The 27,982-nt window shown below is 57.8% G+C and overlaps 1 protein-coding gene across 5 annotated transcripts; it reads right to left on the bottom strand.

Moving 5' to 3' along the window:
- Positions 1–14: 14 nt before the first annotated feature.
- PIK3R6 (phosphoinositide-3-kinase regulatory subunit 6) lies at positions 15–27,831 on the bottom strand. Of its 5 annotated transcripts, XR_009279048.1 has the most exons (21): positions 27,543–27,828; positions 19,416–19,512; positions 18,016–18,099; positions 16,883–17,019; positions 14,969–15,037; positions 14,367–14,499; positions 13,400–13,469; positions 12,850–13,033; positions 12,009–12,156; positions 11,010–11,096; positions 9,992–10,436; positions 9,353–9,446; positions 8,495–8,611; positions 7,885–7,995; positions 6,181–6,271; positions 5,466–5,536; positions 5,143–5,233; positions 4,686–4,756; positions 3,403–3,515; positions 481–2,760; positions 18–336 (listed from the first exon to the last, which is right to left on the bottom strand). XR_009279048.1 is itself a non-coding variant. In XM_058852263.1 (20 exons), the coding sequence occupies exons 2-20, from the start codon at positions 19,426–19,428 to the stop codon at positions 2,604–2,606; spliced, it is 2,286 nt and encodes a 761-aa protein (XP_058708246.1). In that variant the 5' UTR covers positions 19,429–19,512; positions 27,543–27,828; the 3' UTR covers positions 18–2,603. The 5 variants fall into 5 exon arrangements, 4 of the variants coding, with proteins under 4 accessions (XP_058708248.1, XP_058708246.1, XP_058708247.1 ...); XM_058852263.1 differs by having other exon boundaries at positions 18–2,760; XM_058852264.1 differs by having other exon boundaries at positions 20–2,760; positions 16,883–16,974; positions 27,543–27,827.
- Positions 27,832–27,982: the final 151 nt, after the last annotated feature.

The raw sequence follows: 27,982 nt of genomic DNA, 5'->3' as shown, positions 1-27,982 counted from the left end.
TTCACTGTGAGCAGCCAGATCTGCTGGGGGCTGAATTTGAGTTTAATGCATTTTATACACTCACTTTATCCCTAATAAAAGCACGGGAGTATCAGGCAGTCCAGAGTCACCCACAGTCAGGATACAATTCACACACCATTGGATCTGCTGGATGGGATGGAATCCTCCTGGGAAAATTCACAGTGTGGAGGAAAGTGCAGATCAGGGACAGGAGCAGTGTGTGTCCCACACCTGACAGGAGCAGCCTGGGCTTCTTCCCTCACCCAGGTCCTGGAACTCTGAGGCTGAGGAGATTCAATAGGATCTTCCTCTTCTCCTTAGGGAGATGCACTCGTGCTGTGAATGGGCAGGATTCAAGAGAATGCCCAAAGCTAAACGTCAGTGTAATAATCTTGCACAATAAGGTGGTTTTTTTTAAGATTATCAATCCATTAAACACATTTGGTGCTGATACATGGGAGCTCCAGGATGGACAGGCACCTGTCACTCTGAGGCCTCTCCTTGTGAAGCTGGAATCCAGCAGCTGCTGCTGTGCTGAGGCAGAAAGGGCACAGCTCACCCAGGTAATCAGCTTCTAACGAGGGCAGCACCGGCAGCTGAAGCAGCAGCTGCATTTCAAACCATTCCAGCTCTTTCTGTGCCTCTCACAAGGGCTCTGGATGTGCTGCGTGCAGGGATGACTGAGTGCAGGCAGATCCCCATTAACACGCTTTGTTCCTCAGGTATTACACAATAACAAGACCGGGAGAAATTCTTGACATCAAAATTGCTCCAGTCGTGTTTGAATTCCTGGGAGAAGATAACATCTTAATAAAAAGTTCCAGCTATTCTTGGCACAGGACAATTCTATCTATAGAGCCATTCCAGCAGAGCATTGTGCTGGCACAGAGGATCGGTGCCAGGAAGAGAGAGAGCTAATTACCCTGAAAGCATCTGATGTACAGATAATGCAGGATTGATTCATACAGAGAAAGGAATTATCACCCAGGAGTCCTTTCCTTGTCTCCAGCGCTTCCTGCCGAGCCCACAACACTGCAGGGTGACACACTGCCAGGCCATTTGCATATGCCATATTAAATATGCATTCCCATAAATATTCTGCTTTCTGCAGCTGCCTGTCTGGGCGCTTGTGAGCCACTCAGGCCAGGCAGATGCTACTAAAATCCATCCTTCTGCACAGGAATGATGCGATTCCCTGACCAAGGAATACCTGATCAATTGACAGCAGCCTTTGCTGGTGGCTGAAGAGACTCCAAGGCTCATTTAAACCCCACTGAAGATTTTTTGATGACATCAGACCACCAATGTTTCATTGATAAACAAAACTTACCTCCTGGAGAGCAGCTGAAATCTGTGCCTTGGAAGTGAAGGCAGGGCAGGTAAGGAGGTTTAAGCCAGGAATGGGTTAAAAGAGAAAGGCTGCAAACCAGTGGCTTCCAGCTGGGAATAACCTGGGATAACTCCATGTGGAGGAGATCCTCTGGTGTGGACCGAGTGCTGCTCTCTGCTTGTGCACCTGTGCCCAGGTGTTGTTTTGGGGGTCCCCTCGTTAGTGAGGGACAGAAATAAACTCCTCTCGCTCTTTCTGGGGTTGTGGCTGTCCCTGCCCGGCTGTTTCAGCAGCTGGAGGAGCCCTGCTCAGGATCCAACTGACCCTGGCAGGATCAGCTTCCAGCAGTGCCAGGCTGGACCGATATCCCATCCTGCCCTCCAGAAATTTAGGGCTCAGTCGCTGCACAGGGCAGAAACTGAACCTCATGTTCAGTGGAACTCCTGGGCATCCATCCCCAGCCACGTGCACACACACAACAACAACCAGCTGGCAGTTTCAGCTTGGGTTTGTCTTAATTTCTTTCAATTGGCATTAAAAGGATTGCACCTTCTGGTACAAGTGATCCCTGACACCTATACAAATAATTTATCATCCATCTACGTAATTTACAGCTGTACAGAACAAACTCTGGACACACAGCCCACACTCCAGCCCAGCTCAAAGCCTTTTGGCTTTTTGAGCATTTTCTTTGTGTGTACAAACCCCACAGTGAAGCCCCAAAGAATCAGAGGGGCATAGAGCCACTGGGCACCCCTTAAACTCCACATTAACCCAACAACAACAGCTGCTTGTGCAGGGGTTTCCAGATGTGCCTGTGAGCTTCTGCCTCCCTTCAGCTTCCTTCAGGGACAGGATGTTTGCTTCCCAAGTCTGGCATAGGGGAGCACCAACAATGTTTGGGCTGTGAGGTGAAAACCTGATCCCTGATGTCAGTCATCTTCAAAATAAATATTGTTGCTGCCAGCTGCCCTGGGCTCCACAGGACAGCCAGCACCACCTCCCATGGGTCTTCCTCACTCTTCCTGAATGGAGGAGCTCAAAGCTTTTGCCTGACTTGTGCAAAAGGTGAAAGCTCAGTCCTGCAGCTTGGCTGTGCCCTTGGCAGGGCATGGTCACAGGGTTACCAGCAGGGCATGGCTGTGCCCTCCGAGCCCGTCCACCTCTGCTGGGGCAGCTCTTTACACCATTGCTGTTTAAAGTCACCACTGGAAGCTTTTAGCATGTGTTCTCTTTCCATTTCCTCTATGCTGACCCCACCTTTTTGTTTCCTTCACTGGATGACTCCTGCAAAAGTGTTGATGGGCAGCAGCAGAGACTTGGGCAGGTATTTCACAAGCCCCATGTCTTCTGTTTTGTGAAGGTTGAATTTCATGTTCTTTGTCTTCTGCAGGCAGTAGCTGGGCTCGAGGCAGGGAGACACCTCCAGGCTGGAAGAGCACAGAACACACTCACTGCATGTTCAGGTCTGATCTCTGAGTGAACCCCAACTCTCTGCACTGTCTGATGCAGGAGAGCTCTCCCACTGCTAATTTTATGCTTTTTCCAGCTGGGTTTGATTGCAGAGATGAGCTGCTGCATGTCAGTGTTTGACACAAACACAAGGTCCTGAGACTGGCTCAGTGTGACTCAGGAATTCAGTTTGTTGGCTGAACCTTGATGCATCAGCACATCCCATGTCACTGCAGCTTCTCCAGGCACATTAATCCTGGCCATTTCCATAGGGCTGGGTCCTGTCCCCCACCTGCACCTGCTGGAGACCCCCAGTGAGGAATACAGGCAGTGCAGAGAGCATCAGCATCATGATATAATTCACAATTCAGGAGATCTAAGCTCTGTTTGTCCCTGGAGGTGCCTGCTTTTCTACTGTCTCAATGACAGCACCTTTTCTGTAAAGAACTGTTTTATTCCTCACACCATCACCCAAAAACACAAATGCAGGAGAGCCCCAGTGTGCCCTGCTTTCCCTGGAGAAGGAACATGAGGTTTTTGTCATGTATGAGGATCAGGGCTCCCTGGCAGACAGTGGGGGTGCAGGGCAGATGTGCAGAGCCTGGCACCCCGGTTCTCACCCGATCACGTCCCTGTAGGTTCTCCTGCTGTCCTTGTCCAGCTGCACCATGAAGGGTCTCTGCTCTGGGCTCCTGATCTTGACAGTCTGTGCTTTGAACCTGTTTGCCACGGCCTGGATGGGGAGAGGAGGGAGAGCCTGCTGAGGTGTCCCTCCCCTCCCCAGGCTGCGTGCTGGGTATGACAGGAACAGAAAATGACATTTCTCTGGTTTTCTTTTTCACCCTCAGACGTGACAAAAAGCGAATCCTTCCTCTGCACTCAGAAACTGGCCATGTTGTGAAAGGACAGACTTTCCAAACTGGCAGTGTTGGCTAAGTTCAGGATGTCTGCTGTGGGGTGTGGTCTGTTCTCCAAGCCCATGGAGTATCTCTGTGGGCAGTGGGGCTGCAGCACCTCGGTATTCCCAAAAGCCAGGTGAGAATGAGCAAAATGTGCTGGCTAAAAACACCAGCTCAGAGCCAGGGGCCCAAATGACCAAGGCACACTAATATTTAATGCCGCTGAAACTGCAGTGGCACATTACCATGGGCAGTGTCTCCTCTGGGGTCTGCTGAAACTCTCAAGTAAAACAAAAAGGACACAAGTCAAAATTTCAATCCTCACTCTTACAAAGTCATCTTTGTGAGCTGATAAATAGATTCAGTGAAGTTTCTGTTTCTTGGCACTGAGCAGCAGGGAGGGCACTGACCAGCAGAGGTGGCACTGACCAGCAGGGATGGCACTGACCAGCAGGGAGGACACTGACCAGCAGAGGTGGCACTGACCAGCAGAGGTGACACTGACCAGCAGGGGTGGCACTGACCAGCAGGGATGGCACTGACCAGCAGGGAGGACACTGACCAGCAGAGGTGGCACTGACCAGCAGGGATGGCACTGACCAGCAGGGAGGACACTGACCAGCAGAGGTGGCACTGACCAGCAGAGGTGACACTGACCAGCAGGGGTGGCACTGACCAGCAGGGATGGCACTGACCAGCAGGGAGGACACTGACCAGCAGAGGTGGCACTGACCAGCAGGGATGGCACTGACCAGCAGGGGTGGCACTGACCAGCAGGGGTGGCACTGACCAGCAGGGATGGCACTGACCAGCAGGGGTGGCACTGACCAGCAGGAAGTCCATCTGGGGCTTTGGCTCAAACATTCGGACTTTTCCATGGAAAGTAACTACCAAACACTGTCTGAGCAGGGTGGCCCCAAAGCCCTCTCCTCCCCACAGGGCTGCCCCTTTCCCTGCTGCTGCAGGGGACTGTGGCCCTGAGGGCCTGAGCCATGAATACTCACTGAGAAGGACCGTCCTGCCAGGTTGTTGATCCTGATGATTTCAGTGATGGTCACACTCAAACAGCCCAGGCCTGTGACAGAAGCAGAGGGCTGGTCTGGGGCCACAGCACAGCCTCAGCTTTCCAGGGCCCTGTCTCACATTTGGGTGCAGTGCCTGTGGACACACAGGGCTCCAGCAAGTTCCACGGGCAAAGGAATTGTGTGGGATCATGTCAGGGTGGAAAGCTGTGCTAAGGGCCAGGTGAAAGAGGAAGGCTGGAGCAGAGGGAAGGTGCTTAAATCCTGTCTGAGCCTCGGGCACGTCATTCCTGAGAAAACCCCAACCAGACCATGGGGACACCAATATTCCTGTCACCGATTCCCCACACCCCGCAGCCCAGACACAGCTGGCACCAAGGACCTGGTCAGATTTACTTCACTGAGCACCAGAAACCTCAGCAAAGCAGGAAGAACCCACCTTCATCCTCCTCAGCAGGGATGGCTTTCATCAGCAGGCCCGTGGAGCGCAGGGCCAGGGCCAGCTCCTTGTGCCGGTCACTGAGCACAACCTGCGGGCAAGGCCAGTGTCCTGTCAGTGCCCCTGGCAGGGGCTGGCTGTGGGGTGGCTGGGACAGCCCATCACACACATGAGGTGAGCTAACAATTACCACAGCCTCTCTGTCCTTGCCTGGAGAGCAGTTCCAGAGGAAAGAGGGAGGGTCAGACTCCCTTCAGGAAGTGTGTGCCCTGCTGGGCATCCCTGGGAGCAGAGACACTTGGGGTGCAGGGAGCCCCACGCACCTTCCTGTAGGTCACGGTGAGATCGATTCCGGGGCCGTCCAGGCTACTTTTCCTCTTGGTTGTGCTCAGCTCTGTGAGGAGGGAACTGTGTGGGATTGACTGTCCCTCATCCCACCTGTCTGTGCTCAGCAGAGAGGGATCCTCCCATGGGCTGAGCTGCCCTCGTGTCACACAGTGGCCTTCTGTCACACTTTGTCCCTTCTGTCCCTGCCCTGGGAGCTGAGGCTCTGTGCCAGCAGGACACACTCACTGCAGGCTCTGTGCCCAACCTCAGTGACAAATATCCACTGGATTGGACACCAGAGTGCACTGATGGAGGTGCTGATGGGACTTCGGGAACAGTCCAGCCTTCAAGCACTGTTGTTCCACCCCTGGCAACTCGAGGAACTGGATTTCTAACAGGAAAAATATCTGGCTGTGAAGCCCAGCTTGTCTCCTCAACTAAATCAGAGCTCTGGTCCAACTGAGTGTCCTGGAGCCGACCAAAGGCACAGACTACAAACCCTGGCTGAGCCTAGGAGCCAGCAGCCACCAGATCTTCCATTTAGGCTGATTTCCTGGCCCCAGGAAGGAGATGGAGGCATTTGGGGAAGTCTTGTGAGGAACAAGGAGTACTGCCCAAAGCCTGGAGCTCTGCAGGCTGAGGGATGGGGTGGGTGGGATGGGGGGCTGCAGCAGCCCTGTCCAGGCTGGGGCTGGGGGGACACACACACACCTCTGTGGGAGGGGCTGTCCTGCACCTGGGTCAGCAGCTCCGTGAGGAACACGTCCTCAGCTGGGTCCTGCGCTGGGTCCCGGAACAGGACCTGGAAGAGAAGAACATCCCTGGGAGAAACATTCCTGAGAGGAACATCCCTGGGCCTCACATCCCTGACAGGAACATCCCTGAGGGGAACATTCCCATCCCTGACAGGAACAACCCTGAGGATGTCTCCTCTGTCCCCCTGAGGTGTCACACAAGGCTCATAGCATGAACAGCTTCTCCAGGGTAGCCAAGAGGAGCTGGAACCTTTTCATGGCACTTAGGGCTCCTGTGGGATGGGGGAACCGCCCTGGCTCTGTTTCCTGAGCTCCAGGAGTATGGCAGGCTTTGCCAGGAGCCACAGGGACCTGGCCAGACGAGCCACAGGCAATGTCCCCCGCCACTGGATGTCACTGTGCCCTCAGAGACGAGTCAGCTCCCAGGCACGTACCCACATCACCGGGAGCACATCCCCAGGCCCAGAGGAGCTGCTGCTGAGCTCCAGGGGACGCAGTTTCTCTCTGCTCCAACCTAAATCGTCAGGTCACTCCAGCCCTATGGAATATTTTCTTTTCATGGGCTTGTGTTGGGCAAGAGGTGAAGAGCAGGTGCTGGAGAACCTGTCCCAGGCACTCCTGACCCCAGGGCCAGCTCCTGTGGGACACGGCTCACTCCTGTGGGCAGCTTCCTGCAGCCAGACAGGAACAGGGGGCTCCAGCCCAGGAGTGAACCTGGGGCAGTGTTGGCAGCCTCAGCAGCCTCAGCCTGGCTGGCAGGAGGGCAGCTCAGGGGCCTCTATCTGAAAACCACATCTGGAGCCAGCTCCTCTTCCCCTGCCTGAATCACCCACACTCTCACTGCCCAGTTTCACCCTGGAGGAGGTATGACTGCAAGACAATTTCACCAGAAAACCAAAATGCCCAGCCACAAACCAAGGCCCAGGTGCTCCAAGAACTGACAGGCCGTGGGTTATGAGTGAAGTCCTGGGGATGCTCCCCCAGGAATTAACAAAGCTCTTTGCAAGCCTCGTGCCGGTTTGCTCATGCTGGGGCTCCTCGGGTGCTGGAATAGGTGCCACAGTGGCTGTGAGCAGATTAGAAGTGCATCAGTGCATCAGCCTGAGCTTTGGAGGGGTTGCCAGGGCTGCCAGAGCTGTCAGAGGAGCAGGGAGGAGAGGGTTAATGTTGTGTGCCTGAACTTCGCCCTTCTTTGCTCTCCTATCAAGTGCCAGTCCTCACTCTGATACCATTTCAGAGCAAAGCTGGCAGGAAATAAATCAAATGGTGCTGCAGGAAACCCTGCAAAGCCCCTGCAGGTACAGGGAGGTTTGGGCAAAGCTGCTCAGCAAAGCCCTGTTGGCTCCCAGCATCTAAATCAGGAGGAGGTACCAGGACTCCTGAGCACCCTGAACCCAGCAGAGCAAGAAGTCTGTGACCCTGTGGGGGATTTCAAAGCTCACTTTGCTGAGCTGAGGTCCTGAAATGGCCTCACCAGGATCATTGGCTCCAGCTGAGCTGAGCTCCAGGGTCAGCGGCTGAGGGAATGGGCAGGGAGGGCCGGGCTGGGGGGAACGGGAATCTCTGCCACAAAGCCCCCCGACCCCCTGGCTCTGTGCAGCTCTGCCAGCACTTGTGGGGCCACTGAAGGCCCGGGAGCTGTGCCAGCTGTGCCACCCACCTTGACAAAGTGAACCTGGAAGCAGACGGGCTGGGTGCCCATGCGTGCGTAGTAGGCGATGACATCGGTGAGGAACAGGTCGGTCACCAGGGCCCTGCTCGGTGACGATGGCTGAGGGGCAAATCACAAGCTGGGTCAGCCCCTGCCACTTCTCAGAAACCTCACCACAAAGCCTCAAACCTTCCTGGACTCAGAGTGAGGGATGAGCTGTCCTCTGGCCTTGCCACTCACATGGAGTGGGAACCGCGCCCACCTTTCGGCCCTTTTTGTGTAGGCTGTCAGTGGAGGCTCAAACTGCCGGAAACGAGAGCTGGGGGGATTTCAGCAAAAGTTTTCTTTCTTGAAATCTGCAATTTCCTGTCCTCTGGTCAAAAAACCCATCACAGCAAATGGCTCTTGTGGGCTGGGACAGTGTCAGATACCAGCACCTCCTGGCAGGGCCCTGGCGAGGATTTGCAGGGGGAAATCTCTGGGGATGGAGGGCCCAGCAGGGCCCTGGGGAAGGTCTGCAGGGGAAAATCTCTGTCTGGGGATGGAGAGCCCTGCAGGGCACAGACCCCTCCTCAGGTGCTGCAGGTGTTTTTGGGAAAGGGGAAGGCTTTCCTCATACCATGCTGGCCAGCTTGGGGATCATGTGGCACAGAGTGTTGATGTTGCTCTCGTACCAGGGGTCAGCCCTGCCCAGGTACCCGGCCACTTCACACAGCCCCTCAGGGCCAGCAGCATCCTGCAGGGGAAACACAGCTCACAGTCACTCCAGCCTGAGGATTGTTTGCTTTTCCTGGGCTTGTATTGAGCAAAACATGAAGATAAGGTCCTGGAGAACCCCTCCCAGCCACTTCCAGCCCTAAACCCAGCTCCTGTGGGACTTGGTTCACACTTCTAGGAAGCTTCCTGCAGCCAAGGAGGAATGGGAGTTCATCATACCAGGAGCCATAAGGAGCTAGAGAGACCTGTGACATTCCCCCATCCCTGTCCTTTCCCTGCTCCATCCAGAGAAGCTGGCAAACTCATTTAGCAGATGCTCCAGCACAAAACTTCTGTGAGGAATGAAAGAAAGGAATACTGATCTTTTAACAGCCTGTTTGTCAGGGGTTACAGCCAGCTCTGGGCCAGCTGAAAATATCCTAAATGCAATTGTTCATTTACCTCTGTCTCGAGGCTGTCAGAGGGGAAGGGATGTGACTGACATAAACCGTGAGTAGAGACTCACAGACCTAAAACCAGGGCCATGGCCAAGGGGGCAAAGCCCTCAATGAGCAGCAACTGCTTCCCCTCAGCATTTGGGAGGCAGGAAAATCATCAGTCCTTGGCTAAACCTCACAGATCCTCCTCTGCTGAGGCCTGGAAGCAGGACTGAAGGAGCTGACACTCCAAACCATGTTGGCTGGGACCAGGCAGGAATGGGCAGGAATTCCTGGATCCCCCTGCTCCTCCCCAAAAAACCCATCCCCTGCCAGGCCCTCACCGCAGCAGCTGAGGGGTGTCCTGGCAGCACAGGGATGTGGTAGAACTGCAGGTCCAGCCTGGGAGTCAGGAACACTCGCCGGGCTTCCCGTTTCCTGAAATGAAAAATGAGATGTGCCAAGGGAAAGGGGCAGAACGCATCTCCTGGGCAAGGCTGGCCAGTGCCAGGACACTGCGACTGCTCTGACATGTGCCCCCCTCGCTGCCTCCTTTCCCAGGACATGCCCTGGTGTCCCCAGTCAAGCAGGGGGAGGTGATGGGGAGCCTCAGAGAGGTTTTTGTCAGGGCCTGGTGTCCCTGTGCACCCAGCTCTGCTCCCCAGGCTGCCCACACTGTCACCCACCCCCAAGCCTGGGGAACAGCTTCTCTGTAGAATGTTTCCCTTCGGCATGGGAAAACACCTCGCCTCGTTTAACTGAGCCCAGGGACAGAGTGGAGGACTCACTGTGTGCATCACTTGAGCCAGGAGAGCAGCCAGTGGCAGTCGAGTGCATTTGGGAGCCAAACCCCCAGGTCCCAGCCTGCCCCAGATACCACTGAGCCCAACCCCATCCCCAGCCACCCTGGCTGCTCCAACAACCTGCAGGGCAAAGCAGCCGCGCAGTCCTGCTGCCTGCAGAGCACAGGTGGCCCCAGGTACCTGAGGGAGTGGAAAGCTTGTGCCAGGCGGCCCAGGATGCGATCGTCTCCCAGCAGCATCACACGGGCGGTGTGCCGCCTCTGGAGCGGGGCCAAGGGCTGCGGGGCCGTTCCTGCCCCCCTGGGCAGCTTCCCGGGGGGCTTCCCTGCAGGAACAGCGCTGCCAGCCTGCAGCAAGGCTACGCTGTCCAGCGGGGACAGCTTTTTCTTGATGCCGCCCTTCCTGTGGAGCCGGGAGGGCTCCGTGTCCGCGGCGCAGGGCTCGTCCTGCGCGGGCAGGTCCCGCTCGATGCCGCTGTCGGTGGACAGCACGGAGAAGCGGCTCTGCTCGCAGCAGCCACAGCCCGCAAGGATGTCCTGCATCTCCGTGGGGTCCAGCTCCTGGCCCAGGCAGTCGGGCTCACAGCTCTGCGACAGCGGGCGGAGGAACAGCACCAGCTCCTTCCCTGCGGGCACGGAGCAGCTGCAGCAGGGAGAGCCAGCAGCGCCAGGCTCAGCCCTGTCCTGCTGCAGCTTCCCCCCTCCCAGCGAAACCGCACAGCTGAGATCTCCGCCAGCGACTCCAAGAGCAGCCAGTCCCATTTCCCATGCAGAGAGTTCAGTACCACTCCAATACCAGAATCCCAGAATCCCGGACTGGTTTGGGTTGGAAGGGAAGATCATCTCGTTCCCATCTCTGCCATGGGCAGGGATGCCTTCCACCAGACCAGGCTGCTCAGAGCTCCATCCAGCCTGGCCTTGGGCACTGCCAGGGATCCAGGGGCAGCCACAGCAAAGTCAGATACTCTGGGCATATCCTGCTGCAGCCCCAGCTCCTTCACCCCCTCACACCCCAAAGCCCCTGGCCTAGCCCCAGCAGCCCTCAGGGCCAGAGCAGTCAGCACAAATCTCCATCAGTTTGGCTTTGGGACAATGGTTCCAAAACTCCCTGCCCAAGGTCAGGGCTAAGTGACCCCTCTGGGACACTGACCCTCGGTCTCAGACCCACCCCCAGCTCCCCCCAGGCCCAGGGCACTCACAGAGCTGCTCATCTTCTGTCCACAGGTGGAAGCTGATGTTGGGGTTGGGCAGAGGGGTCCCCTGCAGCCCTTCCTGGGGAGCATTCCCTGGGAAAACAAGGATGCTTGGAGCACATGGGAGCATTTCCCCACACAGGACCATGACCCCTGGGGCTGACACTGGCTGAGGCAGCCCTGGGGCTCTCCCAGCCCAGTGCTCCTGGCCAGATGTGAGCCCGTGAGGCCTCTGCTCTCACAAATTGAGCCATCACAAAATGTCTACCCCATTGGTGGGAGGGAGAAATGAAAAGGGGGAAACAGGGGCACGGGCAGGAGTGAAGGACCTCGCTTTGCAGCCAGCAGAGGGATTGCAGAATAAATAAACATTCCTCCACTACATGTGGTGATCTGAACCCCCTGACCCTACCAGCACTGGCTCTTTTAACTTGTGAGAGTTCTATGGCAATAGTGGAACAATTTAACACTCACCACCCCTTAAAAAGTGATGGTCCTCTACCCCCTCACCACCCACAAAAGGTGATGGTCCCACGCCCCTCCCAGCACCACTGGCTGCTCCTCCCAAAATCCTGCACTGGGACACTCTCCTGCCTTCTGGAGGAGGCTGGGACACAGGGAGTAGCCAGGAGAGGAACCATGACCTCATTTGCCTCTGGTTGCCCCAGATCTCTGTGAGATGAGAAGGGTTGGGACATTGTAGTTTGTGTAGCCCCAGTGGCACCAGGCTGGAACAGAGCATGGTAGGGATGGCAGGAGCTGGCAGTGCCACCATCCAGCACATCAGAGAAGGTTTTGGGCAGAAAGGGACCTTAAAGCCCTGAATCAGCAGCAGGAATTTCCATTGCCCCTCTCCTCAGTCACAAATCTGCCTTCCAGGGTTGGATCTCCCTGCTATCCATGGGGTCACACAGGGAGCCTGCTCCTGCTGCTACAGGGGATGGCAAGGACACAGTGGGGACACGAGGGTTCCCTGTCCCAGTGCAATGTCTGGCTGGGGCTCACCTGTGGGCAAGGAGCCCAGGAGGCCATGGTAGATCCTCTCCAGCCGCGCCGTGTGCTGGCCCCGGTCCGAGCCCCCCTCACTGGCTGCGCCCTCCACAGCCACCACCACCTGCTGGAACCAGTGCTCCACGTCCCCCGGGGCCAAGGCCTGGTGGGAGAGGGGCTGTGAGCACCTGGAATCAGGTAGGGTCGCGACAGGGGCAGAAAGAGCAAATGAGTCCTGCAAAAATTGTTTCTTAGGCACACACAAAGGTCCTGTTGTGCCCAGGAGAGATGCTGTCTGTGCCTGCTGCTTAAAACCCCTTTTCTGGCAGCTTTGCAGATAATGGGCACCGTGTCCCTTGGGGCACCCTCAGCAGTGCTGGCACTTGGGGTGACTCTCGGGAGATGGGGACAGCAGGCACACAAAGTGTACTTGGGGTGGAAATTGCCAAGAGCCCCTGCAAAGTTTCTGAGCCAGCCATTTGTGCTCCTGTGGCCCCACAGCTCCTCCCAGGAGGTTCTGGAGAAAACTGATTGGAACCTTTTCCCTGAGAGGTTCCTGCAGTGCCAAGGAGCCCTCAGAGGAGGTAACAGAGGCTCTGTTTCAGCTCTGCTGGGCAAAACCAACACTCAGACTAAAGGTTCCAAACTCTGGCTCTGCTGTAGCCACTGCTTTCCATTCAAAGGAAAACTCATTTCCATTTCAGTTCAAGCCCAGCCCAGCTCTGGGGCTGCTGGGGCTGTAGACCAGCATTGAGGAGCTGGGGGGTTTCTCCACTTGCCAAAACACCTGTTGTTTCTCAAGGTGTCCAGCCAGAGCAGGATCATTGGAAAGGCACCAGAGGAGCTGCTGCATTACCTGGAGTCGGGCCCTGAGGCCATGGATGTCGCAGGTGTCACCCAGGGCCGCCTGCAGGGCGTGGGTGACCACGCAGCTCATGCAGCCCCGGGGGCTCTGGGACACTTGTGCTGCCTCGGTGTCGGTGACCAGCGCGTTGCAGATGGCTTCAGGCAGCAGCTCTGGGTCAGCAAAGATGAAAATCCTGGGGGGGCAGCAGGGTGTGGAAAGAGGGAGATGCAGACTCACATCACCCACATCAGGGCTGGCAGAGCAGCTCACGTCTCACTTTTGCCATTGCTGCTGTTGATATGACCTTTCTCTACCCTGTTTCCCCCCACAGGGGCAACTCCCTGCCTCCCAAAATCATTTGGGACACAGGAGGAATGTGCCCTCCTGTCACTGAGATGTGAAGGATGTGGTTGTCACCCACTTGTGTCCCCCAAGACTACGTGGTTTAGGCCCAGGTTGTCTGTTCCAACCAAGACTAATTCCAAGTGTTGGAAAAGGACAGGTTTCCCTAAAAGACCACAAAATGAAAGCACCAACCCCTCCAGAGAGGAGCACTCACTTCTCCTGGTAAGGGAACGGGGCGCTCCGCAGGCTCTGCTCAGAAATGACCATTCTTTGGTACAAGGTTCCTGGGAAGGGCACAAGCACATGGAGTGAGAGCAGCAGGAGTAACGCAGCACTTGGGGCACGTGTAGAGGCTGAGGTGGCTCTGCCATGTCAGGGAACACCCACTGAGAGAAGGTTAAACAGCCAAAAATTGGGCCAGAGCTAAAAACAGCCAAGGACAAAGGCCAGACTCCAGAAAAAGAAACCTCCTTCTATTCTGGGATGATTTCCTGTGTTTCCCTTCCTTTGTTTAGGGCATTATGAGCTTGAGAGTGGAGTTGGAGGCAGGAGGAAGAGCTCTGTCCCCAGGGCCACGTGGGGACTATATTTGGGGCATCTGAGAAGCACCAGGGATCTCTGGATCAGGAGAGAGGCACTTCCCCCTCCCCCTGCCCAGGGGTGAGGATCCATCCACCTGTCCTGGCTCAGGGACAGTCCTGTGCATCCTGTGCTGCTCGGAGAGGAGCCCTGCTGGAGATCCACTCTCTCCACCCTGAACCACTCCTGTACCAAGAATCAGGGGAGACAGAGGTACCCCCTCGAGCTGCAGCCAAAGCAGGGCCAGGGAGGAGGGGTTGGGGTGGGCTGAGACTCCCCAGAATGGCACCAAAATTCCCCACCAGGTTTCTCCTGTTTCACCTCCCCCTCACAGGGTGTCTGCACCTTGCTCTGCTCTGAAGGACTGCTTTGAAAGGCTCCTATTAAAGAAAACTCTAACTAGAAGAACTTGAATGAGAATGGACAAAAAGAGCACAGGGGAAAAAGGATCCAGGTGTCCTTGGGTTTGCTTCCTACGTGGGGCTCTTCCCTGCAGCCAGCACTGACATCTCAGTGTCCACAGGGCTGGTTTAGAGTTGATTTTCTGCAGGCCAGCCCTCAAGGGCCCTCGGTGCCAGGCTGGGGCAGGGGCACCCCCTTACCTGGGGCTGTCCTCTCCACCTGCAGCCTGCTGGCATAGTCCAGCCCGATGGTGCAGAAGGGCTTGGGTAGGGTCAGCAGCCTCTTGCAGAAGTCATAAACCCTGGCACAGAGCTCGTCAGGGATGCAGGGAGCCTGCAGGGGGAGAGGGAGGTGACAGGCAGTGATCCCTAAATCCACTCCAACAGTACTCCTCCCCAGGGCTGGGAGGGCACCAAATTCACTGCACCAAATTCCCTACAGTTTTAAATGCAAAGCACGGAGCAGAATTGGACCCAGCAGTGGTTTGGGAACCTCCATCAATACCCACTGGAGGTTGGGAACACATTGTTTTTGCCAGGTTGTGTCTTCCTGCACCACCATGCATTGAAAGGCCTTCAGAGAAGGTGTCAGGTGGAAGGACCTGGCACAGTGTGTGCCACAGGGACACAGGGAATGCACAGCTGAGCCCACCTGGGGTGAACCAGGGCTCTGCTGGTTCTAAGTGGCTGTTCCAGGTTGTGAGTGGCTCCAGGTGGCCTCTCCTGTGGCCTGTGATGTGCCTGGATGCTGCCCCAGGCCAGTGTATGGAAGCACAGCTCACCTGCATGGAGGCACAGCTCACCTGGATCAAGGTGTACATCAGTGTGTGCAGCAGGGGGATGATGTAGTGCCGCAGGTCCCCTCGCTCTGCCTGTGGACAGGGGGCAGGGAAGGCACAGTCAGGTCCTGGCAGGATGCTGGGCTGGGCAGGAGCAGCCCCAGAGTCCCCAAGGTGTGCCAGGTTCTGTCTCTGAGCACGGGAATTCATCCTGGCTTGAGGGTGACCCCTGAGTCACGGTGGGGTTTGGGATCCCTCCCCAGGCTTTTAGGGTGGGCAGGATGTCCCTGGGGAGGGGCACAGAGGAGAGTGGGAGAGGGTGAGCACTGAGCTCATTAAGGAGCTCCTTTCCACTCCCGTGGGAACACCAAACCTCTGGAAAAAGCCTGGCTTTGGTTTGGTGGGGGTGGGAGCAGAGGGAACAGGGAGGTGTTCCCATCCCTTGTCCCCATCCTGGCCCATGGGAATCCAGGGGATGCTCCAGCCCCTCCTGCAGCCCTGACTGGCTCTAGCAACAGCTTCAGCATCGGGGTTGCCCTGGATAAACTTGGGAAAGAGATTCCCAGCCCAGAGATAATTCTGGCCCCTCTCCTCAGGGCTGCTGAGCTCTGATGGGTCCAAGTTAAACGGAGCTGAAGGCAGCAAAGCCTGAGAAAACATCGATCAAATGAACTCAGGGAACTGCTGAGTTGATACCAGCCCTGGAGGAACTCGGGCATGAAATTGCTAAATTATCATCCCTGCTTGGTGCTGATGGCTCAGAGCTGCTGAGAGTGAAAAGAACCACAAAAGCCCCAAGTGAGAGGGATTTCCTGGAAGCGCTTCAGGGAATTATGGAGCAGGAGGACTGACACCCCTACTGAGCAGGGGAAGAGAAGAGTGACAGAATGATAACAGCTAGAGGGGAGGATTGGCCTGGCTGCTGCAGAGAAAAGCAGCCCTGAAACCCTTAGGGAGAATCCCTGAACCCACAGCCAAGGGTGGCATGGGGGTTCCTGTCTGGATTTGTGAAAGCCACTAAATGAAATCCCTTCCCAAGGCACTGATGGAAGCTGAACTGCCACAACACAAGAGAGATCCTGCAAATAACCCCAGAGCTGCTTCAGAGACTGGAAATGGGATTGGGATTGGGAGTGGGATTGGGATTGGGATTGGGAGTGGGATCACTGCTGGATCACAGGGGAGATACGGGAGTCCTGGGGGAGGTGACAGGCTCGGCAGGGCTGCTCCAGCCTCCCAGGTCAAAGAAGAAATAGCAAAGATGCAGAGAAAATGGTCCAGGGGGGTTTCTGGACAGGGCACAAGGAGTGGGGGCTCAGCTGTGGGGTGAGGAGAAGCAGGAGGGGCATGATGGCTCTGGGTAAACTGAGGCAGGCTCAGAAGAATGCAAAGGTGTTGCTTCTCCACAAGACACGTCCCAAACCCACCAACCGGGTCCCACCAGGATGCAGAGGCTGCTGGAGGTTTGTACCAGACCAGAAGGAGATGTGGGAAATCAGTGAAACCAAAACCCATCACAGGTTTCCATTGATGGCTCCAGGGCAGGTTGGGTGGGGTGGAAATGAGAGAAGCGGGGGAGGAATTTCCGCTCTATCTGAGCCCACAGAGGGTGGGGTGGGGGAAGTCTGGGCTGTTTGGGAGGGTTTGTAGGGTGAGGGCTGCCTGCCTTGGGCTGCTGTGCAGGGACCAGCCTGGGGGGTCCTGGCTCAGCTCAGCTTCTCTAAGAACAAAGCTGGGCCCCTGAGCACCATCTGGGTGCCATGGGTGCCTGATGTCCCTCAGGGTTTCTCACTCTGTGCTGAGCCTCAGTGCCCAGCCGAGCCCCAAAACCCCTGCTTGGGGTGGAGCTGAGCCCATCCCTCTGCCACCCCTCAGCACATCCCTGAGGTGGCTGTCCCCTCTCTGAGGTGGCTGTCCCCTCTTTGAGGTGGCACTCACCCTTTCCAACTCCTTCACCAGGATCCTGACCAGGACACAGCTGGTGCTGGGGTTCTGCTCGATGTTCTTGTGCAGGGTCCATCGCAGCATTCCTGAGAAGGGAGAGCCAGGGCAGGGCAGCTCACTGAGGGAGGGATCTGGGTGAGGTTTCACAGGGGACTCAGGGACCTGAGCACTAGAGTGCAAAAATCCCCCCTGGGACTCTGCTCTGCCATCTCTGAGAGATAAACCAGCCTCCTCTGCCCTCTGCTCCCTCCTCTGCCCCTCTGCAAGGGCCAGGCCAGCCCCTCCCTGGCCCTGGATACAGCATCAGTGTGTTGGATCTAATTCTGGGAAACCCTTGGGAATGGCTCCTAGACCTCCGAGGGCTGGAGAAAAGCAAGGATGTGAATTTTGTTTCCCTGCTCCTCTTTATGCCCAGCTGCTTTCCCCACCTGCCCCAAGGAATTTGGGATCCTGCTGCTCCCAGCACTGGACCCTCAGAGCAGGGACCACAAAACCTCTCAGCCCTGAGGATGCCATGGCTCATTCCAGGCAAAATCCAATTTAATTAACTGTAAAATATCCTGTGTGTTCCAAGGAAAATAATTTTTTCAGAATTCATTTTGTTTCCCCAGGCTGTAAGAGTTTTATCCTCCAAACCCACAACACGGAGGAATCAGCTGGTGCCTCAGGCAGGGACGAGCTGGGCAGGGCAGAGGAACATCCCCACGGAGAGGCACCGGGAGAATCCAGCTCAGGGCTCGGTGTCTGTGTCACCCTGGGGGCTCTGCATTGAAGTCCCAGCCCAATGCAGCACCCAGGGTAAGACAGTGCAGCGGTGACAGAAGGGTGACAGAAGCAGGGGTGACAGAAGGGTGACGGAAGCAGGGTGACAGAAGGGTGACAGAAGCAGGGTGACAGAAGGGTGACGGAAGCAGGGGTGACAGAAGCAGGGGTGACAGAAGCAGGGGTGACAGAAAGGTGACAGAAAGGTGGCAGAGGCTGCTGGGACACGGATGCAGCTGATGCAGGATTTGGCGCCTCCAGAACAGGGTTAGGAAGGGCAAGTGAGTGAAGCCACCGTATCCCCACATGGCTGTGGAGGGGAGCTGTGGCAGGCAGTGCCCAGCAGGGCAGTGCCACCCCCTCACCTCGGTCGCTCTGGCAGGAGGGGTGGTGCCCGTCCAGCTCCCGCAGCAGCGCCCGCACCCGCCGCAGGATGTCCGACTCCAGCTCTGCAGGGACACGGGGCCGTGAGCCGGGCCAGGGACAGAACCTCCCCACGGCCCTCGGAGCCCCGAGCACAGAGCTGTGCCCAAGGCCACTGCAGCGGGTCAGGATCGCCGCTGAGAGCCAAGGGCCCCTGCAGGGACATGGCAGAGCAGCTCCGCAGAGCCCACACCTGAGCCATGCAGAACCTTCCTCTCCCCCTGCTCAGTGAAAAAAATCTCACATTAAACACAGAAATGAACAAAACTGCAATGAAATGAAGGACCCAGAAGCTGGCACGGGGAAGGAGCCAAAGCCCCTCAGCACTGGGCACTGCCCAGCCTGAGCCCCAGCCTCGCAGGCAGTGCAGCCAGGGCTGCTGCCCACCCCAGCACATCCCCCCCGTGGGGAGCCCAGGCAGGGCTCAGGCTGCAGCGGCCCCTCCTGCCCCCACAGGACCTCCACAGCCTCACCCCGGGGCCCCGAGCACCCCCTGCTCCCCAGGCAGGGACCCCGGGCAGAGCTCCTGCCTGGCAGCCCCTTGTGCCTGCCAAACCCCAGCTGCTTCCTGCTCTCAACAAAAATAACTCGGGCAGCCCCAAAAAGAACTCTGACAGCCTCAGCCCCTGTCTGGGGCATGGCTCAGACTGGGTGGGAGCTCGAGTTCGGGGTGGGAGCTCGAGTTTGGGGAGCTGCTCGATTTCACTCTCCTGTTTACTGGTTTGGCACGCAGGAATTATGCCATCGAGGACTATTTGAAATTTCCTGCTCTTTTCCTTTGCATGTGTTTGTGATCACCAGGGGAGGCTTTTCCTGAGCACTGATATCAGTCCTGTCCTCTCCTCCTGGATCAAAGCAACCCCAGCACTGAGGGTCCCTCACAGGGAACAGAGCAAAGAGATTGACCCAGCACAAACAAGAGGCACTTTGATCTAAAAACAGAAAAAAAAAAAAAAAAAAATCCCAGCAACAAACAGCAGTGGCTTAGAAATGGAATAAAACCTTTCAGCATTGACATCCTGACCCTGGGAGATTAACAGCACCTCTGAAGCAGCATGAAAATAAAACACGGTGGGGAAATGGACTGAAATACAATAATAATAATAAATATAAAACTCCTTTAAAACTCAAATGTTTTGTTGTATCTGAGCGCCCCACACTCAGCAAAGCTTTTGGCTGCCCCTGCACTGCTTTGTGCCTCTTATCCCATCTTCCAGCAGCACCTGCCAACACCTTGGAAAGCATCCAGGTGTTCAACCAGAGGAACATCGAGGGGTAAGAGGTGGCTGAGGGTTAATTCTTGGCTCCCCCTCCCCAGCCCCGGGGGCTCAGGACCACCCACCTGAGCTCTCCATGGCCACACTGAGGCTGCAGCTCCTGGGGGAAGTGCACAGAACTCCTCACTGCACTCGGGCATGGCCTTGGATCCGGGGTAACGCCTGCAGAAAATGAGGACACCCTTGGCTCAGGTGGGGGTGGAGATCAAGGTCAGAACCTTGGGGGAGAACAAAGTCATCAGGACCCCGTGGGACCCCCATGGGGCAGAGGCAGAGCCTAAAGGTGAACTCAGGCTGTGTTTGGGGCAGAAACCAGCTCAAAGCTGATCCCATCAGGATATTTGGCCCCCAAATCCTCCTGCAGCAAGGAGTTCCCCAGGGATGAACAGCAGCAGCCTTCCTGAGAAGGACAGGATCAGGATCGTCATCCTTCCAGGATTTAAAAAATGTCCAATTTAAGTCACAATGAGTCTGAAATACAAAGTTCATCTTGGGATAAAAAGGAGGGAAGAGAGCCTGAATTTCCACGATTAAAATTGTTTTCGTTTAATTTGAAGATTTAGGGCCAAACTCCACCCACCCAGGTAGTTCCTAAATCTGTAAATCTCCATCACCAAATCCAACAAACTGCAGCTGCAGGAGGAGGAGAAGGGACACGAGTGGGAGAGTTCCTGCCAGGCACCACTCGAGCACCCTGCTCACAGCAGCTCCCAGACACTCGTTAAAGGTTTCCTGCAGCACCCGGAGCCTCCAGACCCCTCCCCAGCCCCGCGTGGGTCCTGCTCTTGTCCTGGGGCTGGAAAAGGCTCCGGGCTGAGGTACACCAGGGACTTCCATCTCCCGCTAGCGGGGAGGGCGATGTGCCAGTGCCCTGCCCTCCCCTGGCACCGGCGCTGCCCAGCCAGGCTCCAGGCGGCTCCAGGCGTGCCTGGCTGTGAGACAGGAGCTGGATGTGCCCGCTGGAATGGCAGCCTGGGCCACCGCAGAGCACCAAGCCACCCTGCTGCTGTCCCGGCTCACAGACCGCCCCTGAAGCCCCGGCTGCAGAAGAAGGGGATGGTGCTCTCGGTCCTGCCGTGCACAGGACACCGGGCAGCGAGCCTCGGGGAGGAGCTGCCGTGCTGCCAGCCCCGGAGTTCAACTTGCTGGGCAAGCACCGCGCTCCCTGGAGCCACGGGAGATCCCCGGCGCTGCCCTCGGGCTCCTCCCGGCTGCGCTGCCGGAGGAAGCGGCGCTAAATGCGGCTGAAGGTGCCGGTGGCTTCCCACATCCGCATCCTCCTGACAGAGCGGGGGCTGCTGGCCCGCCGGAGCTTCCACATTTAGCAAAGACCAACGTGAGAAACTTTGGCTGTCGGTTCACCTGTCTGCTCCAAAAGGGCTCCTTCTCTTCCCTGGCAGCAAAGGGCGGCTGAGGCTGAGCCCATGTGCTTGCTCCCAGGGCTTGGGTCTCCCCGGAAAATTCAACATAAAGTGACAAGAACTGTTCCCCAGCACGCTCAGAAGCCAGCCACGCTGCCCAGGGGAGGACAGGCAGGTGTCATGGGTGAAGAGGATGAAAGGACACGCACAGGAACAGGAAGAGTGGCGTCAGCCAGGGTCCTGCCAGGCTCCAGCCATTGCTTCTCCCTTGGCCAGGACCAGCACAGGAACCCAAACGAGCAGAAATTCCCCAGGTTTCCCTGGGATGTTTTGTGCCTGCTGTGCTCCCCAAGGTGAGGGTCCAGGCCCTCAGCCCTGGCTGTGTCCAGTCCCAGATCCCAGCAGGGCAGGCAGGGATGCTGCCAGCCCAGAGGAAGGGGAACTCTGGGCACCAGTGCCAGCCTCTGTGTCTGCCACAGCTCTCCTGAAAGGATCCCCGGCACGAGGAACAGGAATTGTCCCCATTTCTGGGGATGGACCCTGAACTGGTCCCAGCACCTGCTGGACTCAGCCCCTTTCCCTGGGGACCCCTCCCTGCTCCCAGAAGGCTGGGAAGGTTCCTGGATCCACACCAGGAGGGTTCTCTGTTCTCTGTCCCCCTCCTCTCCCTGGATCTCCCTGCAGCAGACACGAGGCACAGCTCATCCCAAACCCGGGTATTTTATTGTCTGCCAGCTCAGCAAGACCAGAGCCTTCTCTGCATTCATCCCACTTCTTTGCAGAGCTGCAAATCTCCACTTCCTCTCTGCAATTCTTAAAATACCCATGGCATCAGCTGGATTTTATTCCTTTTGCAGGGAAAAAAAATGAAAAAGGAAGGGCAAGAAGAGAAGTTGCAATTCTTCCTCCAGGTTTCGATAATTCTGAGATTCATAGTGCAAAAAACCCCAAATGACCCCAAAGCCACCTTCCCCAAGAGTTTGGGGCAGTTTTGGGAACACCTGGCTCTATTCTTACAAATGAAATACTCAGCAATGAAAGTGCAGCTCACCCTGGACACTGGCAGACAAATTCACGGGTTAAGGGAATTACAGGGTTAAGGGGAATCCTCCTGTTCCAAACTGCAGGTGCAGGAGACAGTGAGAGCGGGAGCTGGCTGAGCACCCCACAAACCCCTCCTGAGCCCCTCCTCTGCCAGGCAGTGACCGTGGGGGCCCAGGCTGGGGAGAGGCTTGTACCACTGCTCCATCTCAGCCCTGCTAATCCAAGGTGAAGTTCTGGGGATCCTCCGGCCTCTGCCTCCCTCTCACCTCTCTATCCTCCCACTGCTCATCCCACTGAAGCTCCTTCCTCCTAAGCAGGGATCCCTGTTTGCTCAGGCCCAGGTGTGCACAAGGAAATTGTCACCTCCCTCCAGGGTTGTCCCTTCCCTAATCCTTTCAGGCGGAGAGGAACACTGGGGACAGCACTCCAAGTGCTGGGGATACCACCCTGAATACTGGGGACAGAAGCCCAAGTGCTGGGGACACAACCCCATGTGCTGGGGACACCACTCCAAGTGCCCTTGCCCTTCACTGAGGGCTGATTACCAAGACATTGTCACCTGGTGGGTTCCAGCAGATCAAACATCACCCTGCAGGCTTTGGGCATGTCTGGAGGGTCCTGGGCAGCAGCAGGTACAGCCAGCAGGTCACTGTCCCCATAGGGCCATCGGGCCCCACACAGAGCCCAGGCTGGGCTGCTCCTCGTCCTCCACGAAGGAGGATCCACATTCTCTCAGCCCTTGTAAGGAACTGCTGAAGGAACAGTTCATCCCAGGATGAACAGGAAAGCACAGCCCCGTCCCCACAAAGGGTATTTCCCTCCTAGCCCCGTGGCAGGGGCTGAAGCTCAGCCCTCTGTGAGGCCAGTGGGGCGAGACTGAAGATCCCATTCAGAAGGACGGGGACGTGTCCATGTAGGTGGGTCACTTCAGCCCCACCGTGGTGACTCGGGCTGTCCCCGGGAAATGTGGGGCTGCACAGGCTCCCCAAAGACTTCCTGCTCTGTCTCACAGGCCATCAACACTGGCAGAAGTCACTAAACCCCAAACCCTCGACCAGGTGAAACACGAGAGGCACAGAAATAGCTGAAGTGAGGCAGAAATAGCTGAAGCCACGAAAGAAAACCTAACCCCAAACCTTTTGGTGGGAGCTGGGCTGGCAGCAAACGAGGCTCCCCTGGGAAGCTCCAGCATGTCCAGGATCTGCTCCCGGCACACCCTGCCTGGATCCCAAACACCAGTGCCCGGAGCAGGGCTGGCCACAGCCAGCCTGGAGGGTGTCGCTGTCCCCGCTCCCCGTCTGCTCAAGGACAGCGGAGTCACAGAGCGAGCACATCCCCTCGCTCTCTCCAGTTACACTTATCGGCCCCAAAGCCATCTCCCCACGCCTCCTGCAGCCCGTGTTTAGACACGAATTCACCGCCCAGGCACGGCTGAGCTTTCCTGGGGCTGTTTATCAGCTCCACCATAGAGAGAAACCGCACTCCGCACGGGCACAGGGCACGGCTCTGCCCTCTCCCCGAGCCACCGCAGCCACCGCCCCGCTGCCAGCCCTCCCCAGCCGGCGCTGCCCCCCGAAGGAGGAAGGATCTCACATACTCCATCGGAGGATGAGCGAGAGGCTCCGCGCCGGAGCGTCCTGCGGGAGCCGCGGGGACCCGAGCGCACGGGCTCCGAGTGCCGGCACTGCGTGACAAATGGCCCGGGGACAGCCCAAATCCGCCACCCCCTCGTGCCCGCGGCTTCTGCGGGCGAGGCTGGCTCTGAAAGCGGCACATCAGAGCCTGGCACGGTTCCCGGCACCCGCCCAGCCCGGCTTCGTCCCGGAGCCTGCACGGCTGGAACACGGGACGGGACGGGACGGGACGGGACGGGACGGGACGGGACGGGACGGGACGGGACGGGATGGGGATGGGACGGGACGGGACGGGACGGGACGGGACGGGATGGGGATGGGACGGGACGGGACGGGACGGGACGGGACGGGACGGGACGGGACGGGATGGGATGGGATGGGATGGGATGGGATGGGATGGGATGGGATGGGATGGGATGGGATGGGATGGGATGGGATGGGAACCAGAGGGGAGTGTGGGAGCTGAAGGGCTGTGTCCCCCAAGCTGCACTGAAGGTCTGACATTGCATCCTCTGGGCTGCCCCAAACTGCACTGGCAGCTCCCAAATGCTGAGAAACAGCTCCAGCAGCATCCCTGACACACCTTAATTCCTTACACCCCTTCACCCCCTACACCCCTAGCTCCTTACGCCCCTAGTCCCCTAACCCTTTCCATCCCTCACACCCTCACCCCAGACCAGGCTGGAGCTGCAGGACACCCCACCAGAGGCAGATCTGTGTCCTGTTTGCTCCTTCCTCTCAAACCCTGTCTGCCAGTGCCGCATCCACTGTTTCTGGCGTGGATCCCGACTTCCAGCCCAGCTGCACAGCCCAGGTAGGAAAGCAGGACAAAGGCAGCTTTCCCTCCTCCAGCCCTCCTGGCTGTCCAGGCAACAGCAGCTCCAGGGCCCCCTGGACCGTGGCCAAGAGTGAGCAGTGAGGGCAGGCTCTGCTCCTCTGCCTTCCATCAGCTGCTCCAAGGGCTCTCTGTTCAAATGAAAACTGGGAAAAACTTTGGGTGTGAGACTCAAACCCCACAGAAAGCTGCCCTGTCTCCTTTCTGGTCCCTTTGGACATGCTGCTGGAGTGGAGACCTGCAGGAGGGCTGGGAGCACCACATGTGCTGGGGCCCAGCCTGAGCCCCACTCCTGCTCTGATTTCCAGTTTTAACTCCAACCCTAGAAGGGCTCTGGCTCCAGACAGCTCTGAGATGAAAGCATTTGCTCTCCCTCGGGCTCCTACTGCCAAGGAAGAGAATCTCGAGCCCAGACTTGGCTTTTCAGCATCTCTTTGAGGCTCCATTTGCCTGCTGGCTGCTCTGAGAAGGCACAGCCCTGCCAGGGGAGTCCTCCCCATGCAGGGGGAGAGCATGGATGGCTCTTGGGGCCAGTTCAGTAATGAAACACCTCCACTGGCACTGCAGTGGGTGTTCAGCAGCCCAGCAGGAGCCCCCAGGCCTTTGCTGAAGCTGTGGAAGTCCAGCAGCTTCCTGGACACCTCCGACTGTTTGGAGACTTCCTTGCCAGCATCACATTTCATTCTTCCTAAGGAAAGAAAAGAGTTTTCCGGAAACAGCAGCTTTTTAGATTTAGCATCTCTTTCCATCCCCAGAGTCGGCTTTGGAAAAACAATCACAGGGAAAAAATATGTGTGATTTGAAAGCCACTGCCAGGATTGTGCTGACAAACAGCAGACAGGCAAGCCCTGTCCACCTGAGGGGAAATAAAGCAGGGACAGCTCAAACTTCCAAATGTGGCCAACCTGGGAGTGGCCAGGCTGCTTTCCTGGGGTGGGAGGGGGCACAGCTGTTCCCAGCCTGCCTCCAGCCTCATTCCCTGGGCACTCCTTCCCTTGGGCAGGACCGTCACTGGGACAGCCCTGCACTGTCACAGCCAGCTGTGTCACCGGCTGGCACAGAACAGTGTCCCCGTGGCGGCTCTGTGCAGGGTCACAGGACTGTCCTGTCCACAGCAGAGGAGTCCCAGCCTCTGCTGGGAGCTGCCCGCAGGTGCCGCAGCCGAGCTGACTCGGGGAGGCCACGGAGGAATGGCCTGGGGGTGACAGGAGGAAGGTGACCAGAGTGAGCACAGCACGCTCTGCATGGCTCCCACCCCTGTGGGCAGCGGCTGCCCGGGCTGGGAGTGCTCTCTTGGCACTGTGGGAACAGAGGGATGTGACAGCTGCTGGCAGGGAGGGTGCAGAGAAGCCCTTAGCAAGGAATGGACGAGGGTTTAGGGTTGCACCGGGACAATGAGGTCAAAAAGGGGATTTAATTACACGGCACAGACAGCAACAGCCCTCTCTGCTTTCAGCGAGCACCCCAGAACTCCAGTCTGGCCTGAAGAGCTGCAGCACCCTAAGCCTCAGTCAAACCCGGACCAGAACAGATCTCTGACAGCAGCTCTCCTGCCCCCTCCACTTCTTCGAGGAGTGTCACACCTCAGAACAGAGATGTGACTCAGCCCCTGCCTTCAGAGCAGCCAGGAATAGAGCACAGCCCAGCCAAGCCAGAAAGCCACGGGGAAAGCAGCCCCTGAGAGCCCCCCTGGCCGGGTGGGGGCTGTGCCACCACTAAGACAAGGCTCCTCCGGGATCTGTGCCTTCCCAAGCACTTGGAGCAGAGGGGTCCAAGAGAAAATCAGAGTTTGGCTGCTGGGGAGGGGTCCTGCCCACATCCCACCACATCCAATGGATGAAAGGTCGTGGTGGCCCTGTCACAGCAGCAGCTGTGCCCACCCCACCTGTCAGAAGCTGGGGAGGAGGTGGGAACCTGAATCCACCTGAGCTGGGGAATGTGAAAACCCCTGCCAGGGGCACTCACCAGCTGTGCATGACCCTTGTCACCTGGGTGGTGACACCACGTCCCAGTGGGGCTGCTCTGAGCTCAGGGGACCCCAGGGGGAACCCTCTGAACACGCAGAGAACACGGGAGCTGCTCCGGTGGGGATGCACAGGTTGGTGCCTGAACAGGAGCCAGTCATGGCCCTTCCACGAGCAGAAATTCTCTCATTTGGGGTAAAGAAAGAAAGCAGTGTTTGTGTCACAGAGCAACCTGGACACATGGTCCCACAATCGGGAACTCCAATAAAACTACTGCTGGCTGCCTGTGCCATCTCACCAGGGCCAAGACAAGTCTGTGTGATACTCAGAGGTGATAAATAAATCCTGGAAGCCCAGGGGAATTTGTTCCTGTGTTCAGGCTTAGTCAGGAGGAAGAATCCCTGAACCCCAGAATCGTTTAGGCTGGAAAAGACCTCCAGGATCACCGAGCCAAAGCTTTAAGTGAAAGAAAAGAAAAAGAGCTGCTGAGCTGCACAGATGCCTGGAGAGCTCCCGTGGGAGGGAACAGCATCCCGGGGAAATAAATGGCCGTGGGGAGATGGGCAGCCAGAGGATGCCGAGGAAAGCACTCAGGGCAGGAGCACTAAGCCCTGCCTGCTGCAGAGTTGGCTCACCTGCATTTTTCACAGCTCGGGCCCCGAACTTGCAGATTTTTGCTTCCTTTCTGGACGGGGGCCGCGCTCTGTGCTCGTTATCGGCGCTGCCATCGCTCTTTATTGCCCTGTCACTGCGGCTCGGGGCCCCAGGGGACAGCAGAGGCGCCGGGCCAAGGGCAGGGGAGCTGGGCAGCCGCACGGGGCCAGGGCCAGGGCCGGCAGCACCCCCGGCCGTACCGGAATCCCCAGCACGACCCCCGGCACGGGAACTGGGACACGGAGCCCCGGGGGTGGCACTGGCCCAGTGAACAAAGCCAGGCAGCCCGGGCTGGTGCCGCAGCAGCCCCGGGAGGGGACGGAGCTCACTCCCTCACCCAGCCGGGCCGTCCCCGGGGGTGGCCGAGAACACCAAACCAAACCCAGCCGGGGTCCGAGAGGGTGCAGGGCAAAGGCACTGCCCAGCGGGACCCCGCCGGCTGGCAGGACAGCTGGCACAGACACTCCTTTGGCAGCACATTCCTGATCTCCTGCACCATCGCTGCTCCCTCCCCCCCACTCTTCCCGAGAAAAGGAGCGGCTCTGCCCCCAGCCACGGCTTTCTGTCACCCCTGGCACACCATGCCCGTCCCCAGACAAAGCCCTGGGCACTGACGGAGCAGCCTCGAGAGCGGCGGGGCCGCTCGGGGCAGAGCCGGAGCCACAGGAATCCCCACGCCCGGCGGTCCCGGGGTTCTTACCTTCCTCAGGGAGGGCTCGGGGGGCCCAGGGAGTCACAGCCTCCCCCGAGGGCCCGGCCAGAGCGGGGGACACGGCGGGGTCCCGCAGGGGACATCGGGGGCCGGAGGAGCCCCGGCAGCTCTCGGGCTCTGCAGCCGCTTCAAAGCGGGCAGGGCAGAAAGGGAAGCGCCGAGTTATTTGGAGACAGCTTCCTCTTTCGCGGAGAAAAGTGACAGAGCTGTCCCCGTGCGCCGAGAGCTCTCCGGACGGGCGGGAGGCTCAGCCCTGCCCTGGCTTCAAAGCAGCGCCTCAGCTCGGGCTGCTCTGGGATGAGTCTGCGAGCCCCGGCACCGCCCCTGGCACCGGCCCTGCCGCTGGCCCGGCCCCTGCTCCGCTGCCAGCCGGCCCGGGAGGGGACAGAGCCCTGCTCCGCTGCCAGCCGGCCCGGGAGGGGACAGAG

The sequence above is a fragment of the Poecile atricapillus genome, chromosome 17, assembly GCF_030490865.1.
Source record: "Poecile atricapillus isolate bPoeAtr1 chromosome 17, bPoeAtr1.hap1, whole genome shotgun sequence".
Classification (NCBI taxonomy): domain Eukaryota; kingdom Metazoa; phylum Chordata; class Aves; order Passeriformes; family Paridae; genus Poecile; species Poecile atricapillus.
The sequence above is the reverse complement of the archived record's forward strand: the minus strand, read 5'-3'. Positions and strand labels throughout refer to the sequence as shown.

Bases quoted from the DNA above. Each gene is read 5' to 3' on its own strand.
- PIK3R6 (XM_058852263.1), bottom strand. The intron at 10,437-11,009 runs GTGAGTGCCCTG...CCGTGCCCGCAG, and splicing joins GACAGAAGATGAGCAGCTCT to GGAAGGAGCTGGTGCTGTTC. The intron at 9,447-9,991 runs GTACCTGGGGCC...TTTTCATTTCAG, and splicing joins CAAGCTTTCCACTCCCTCAG to GAAACGGGAAGCCCGGCGAG.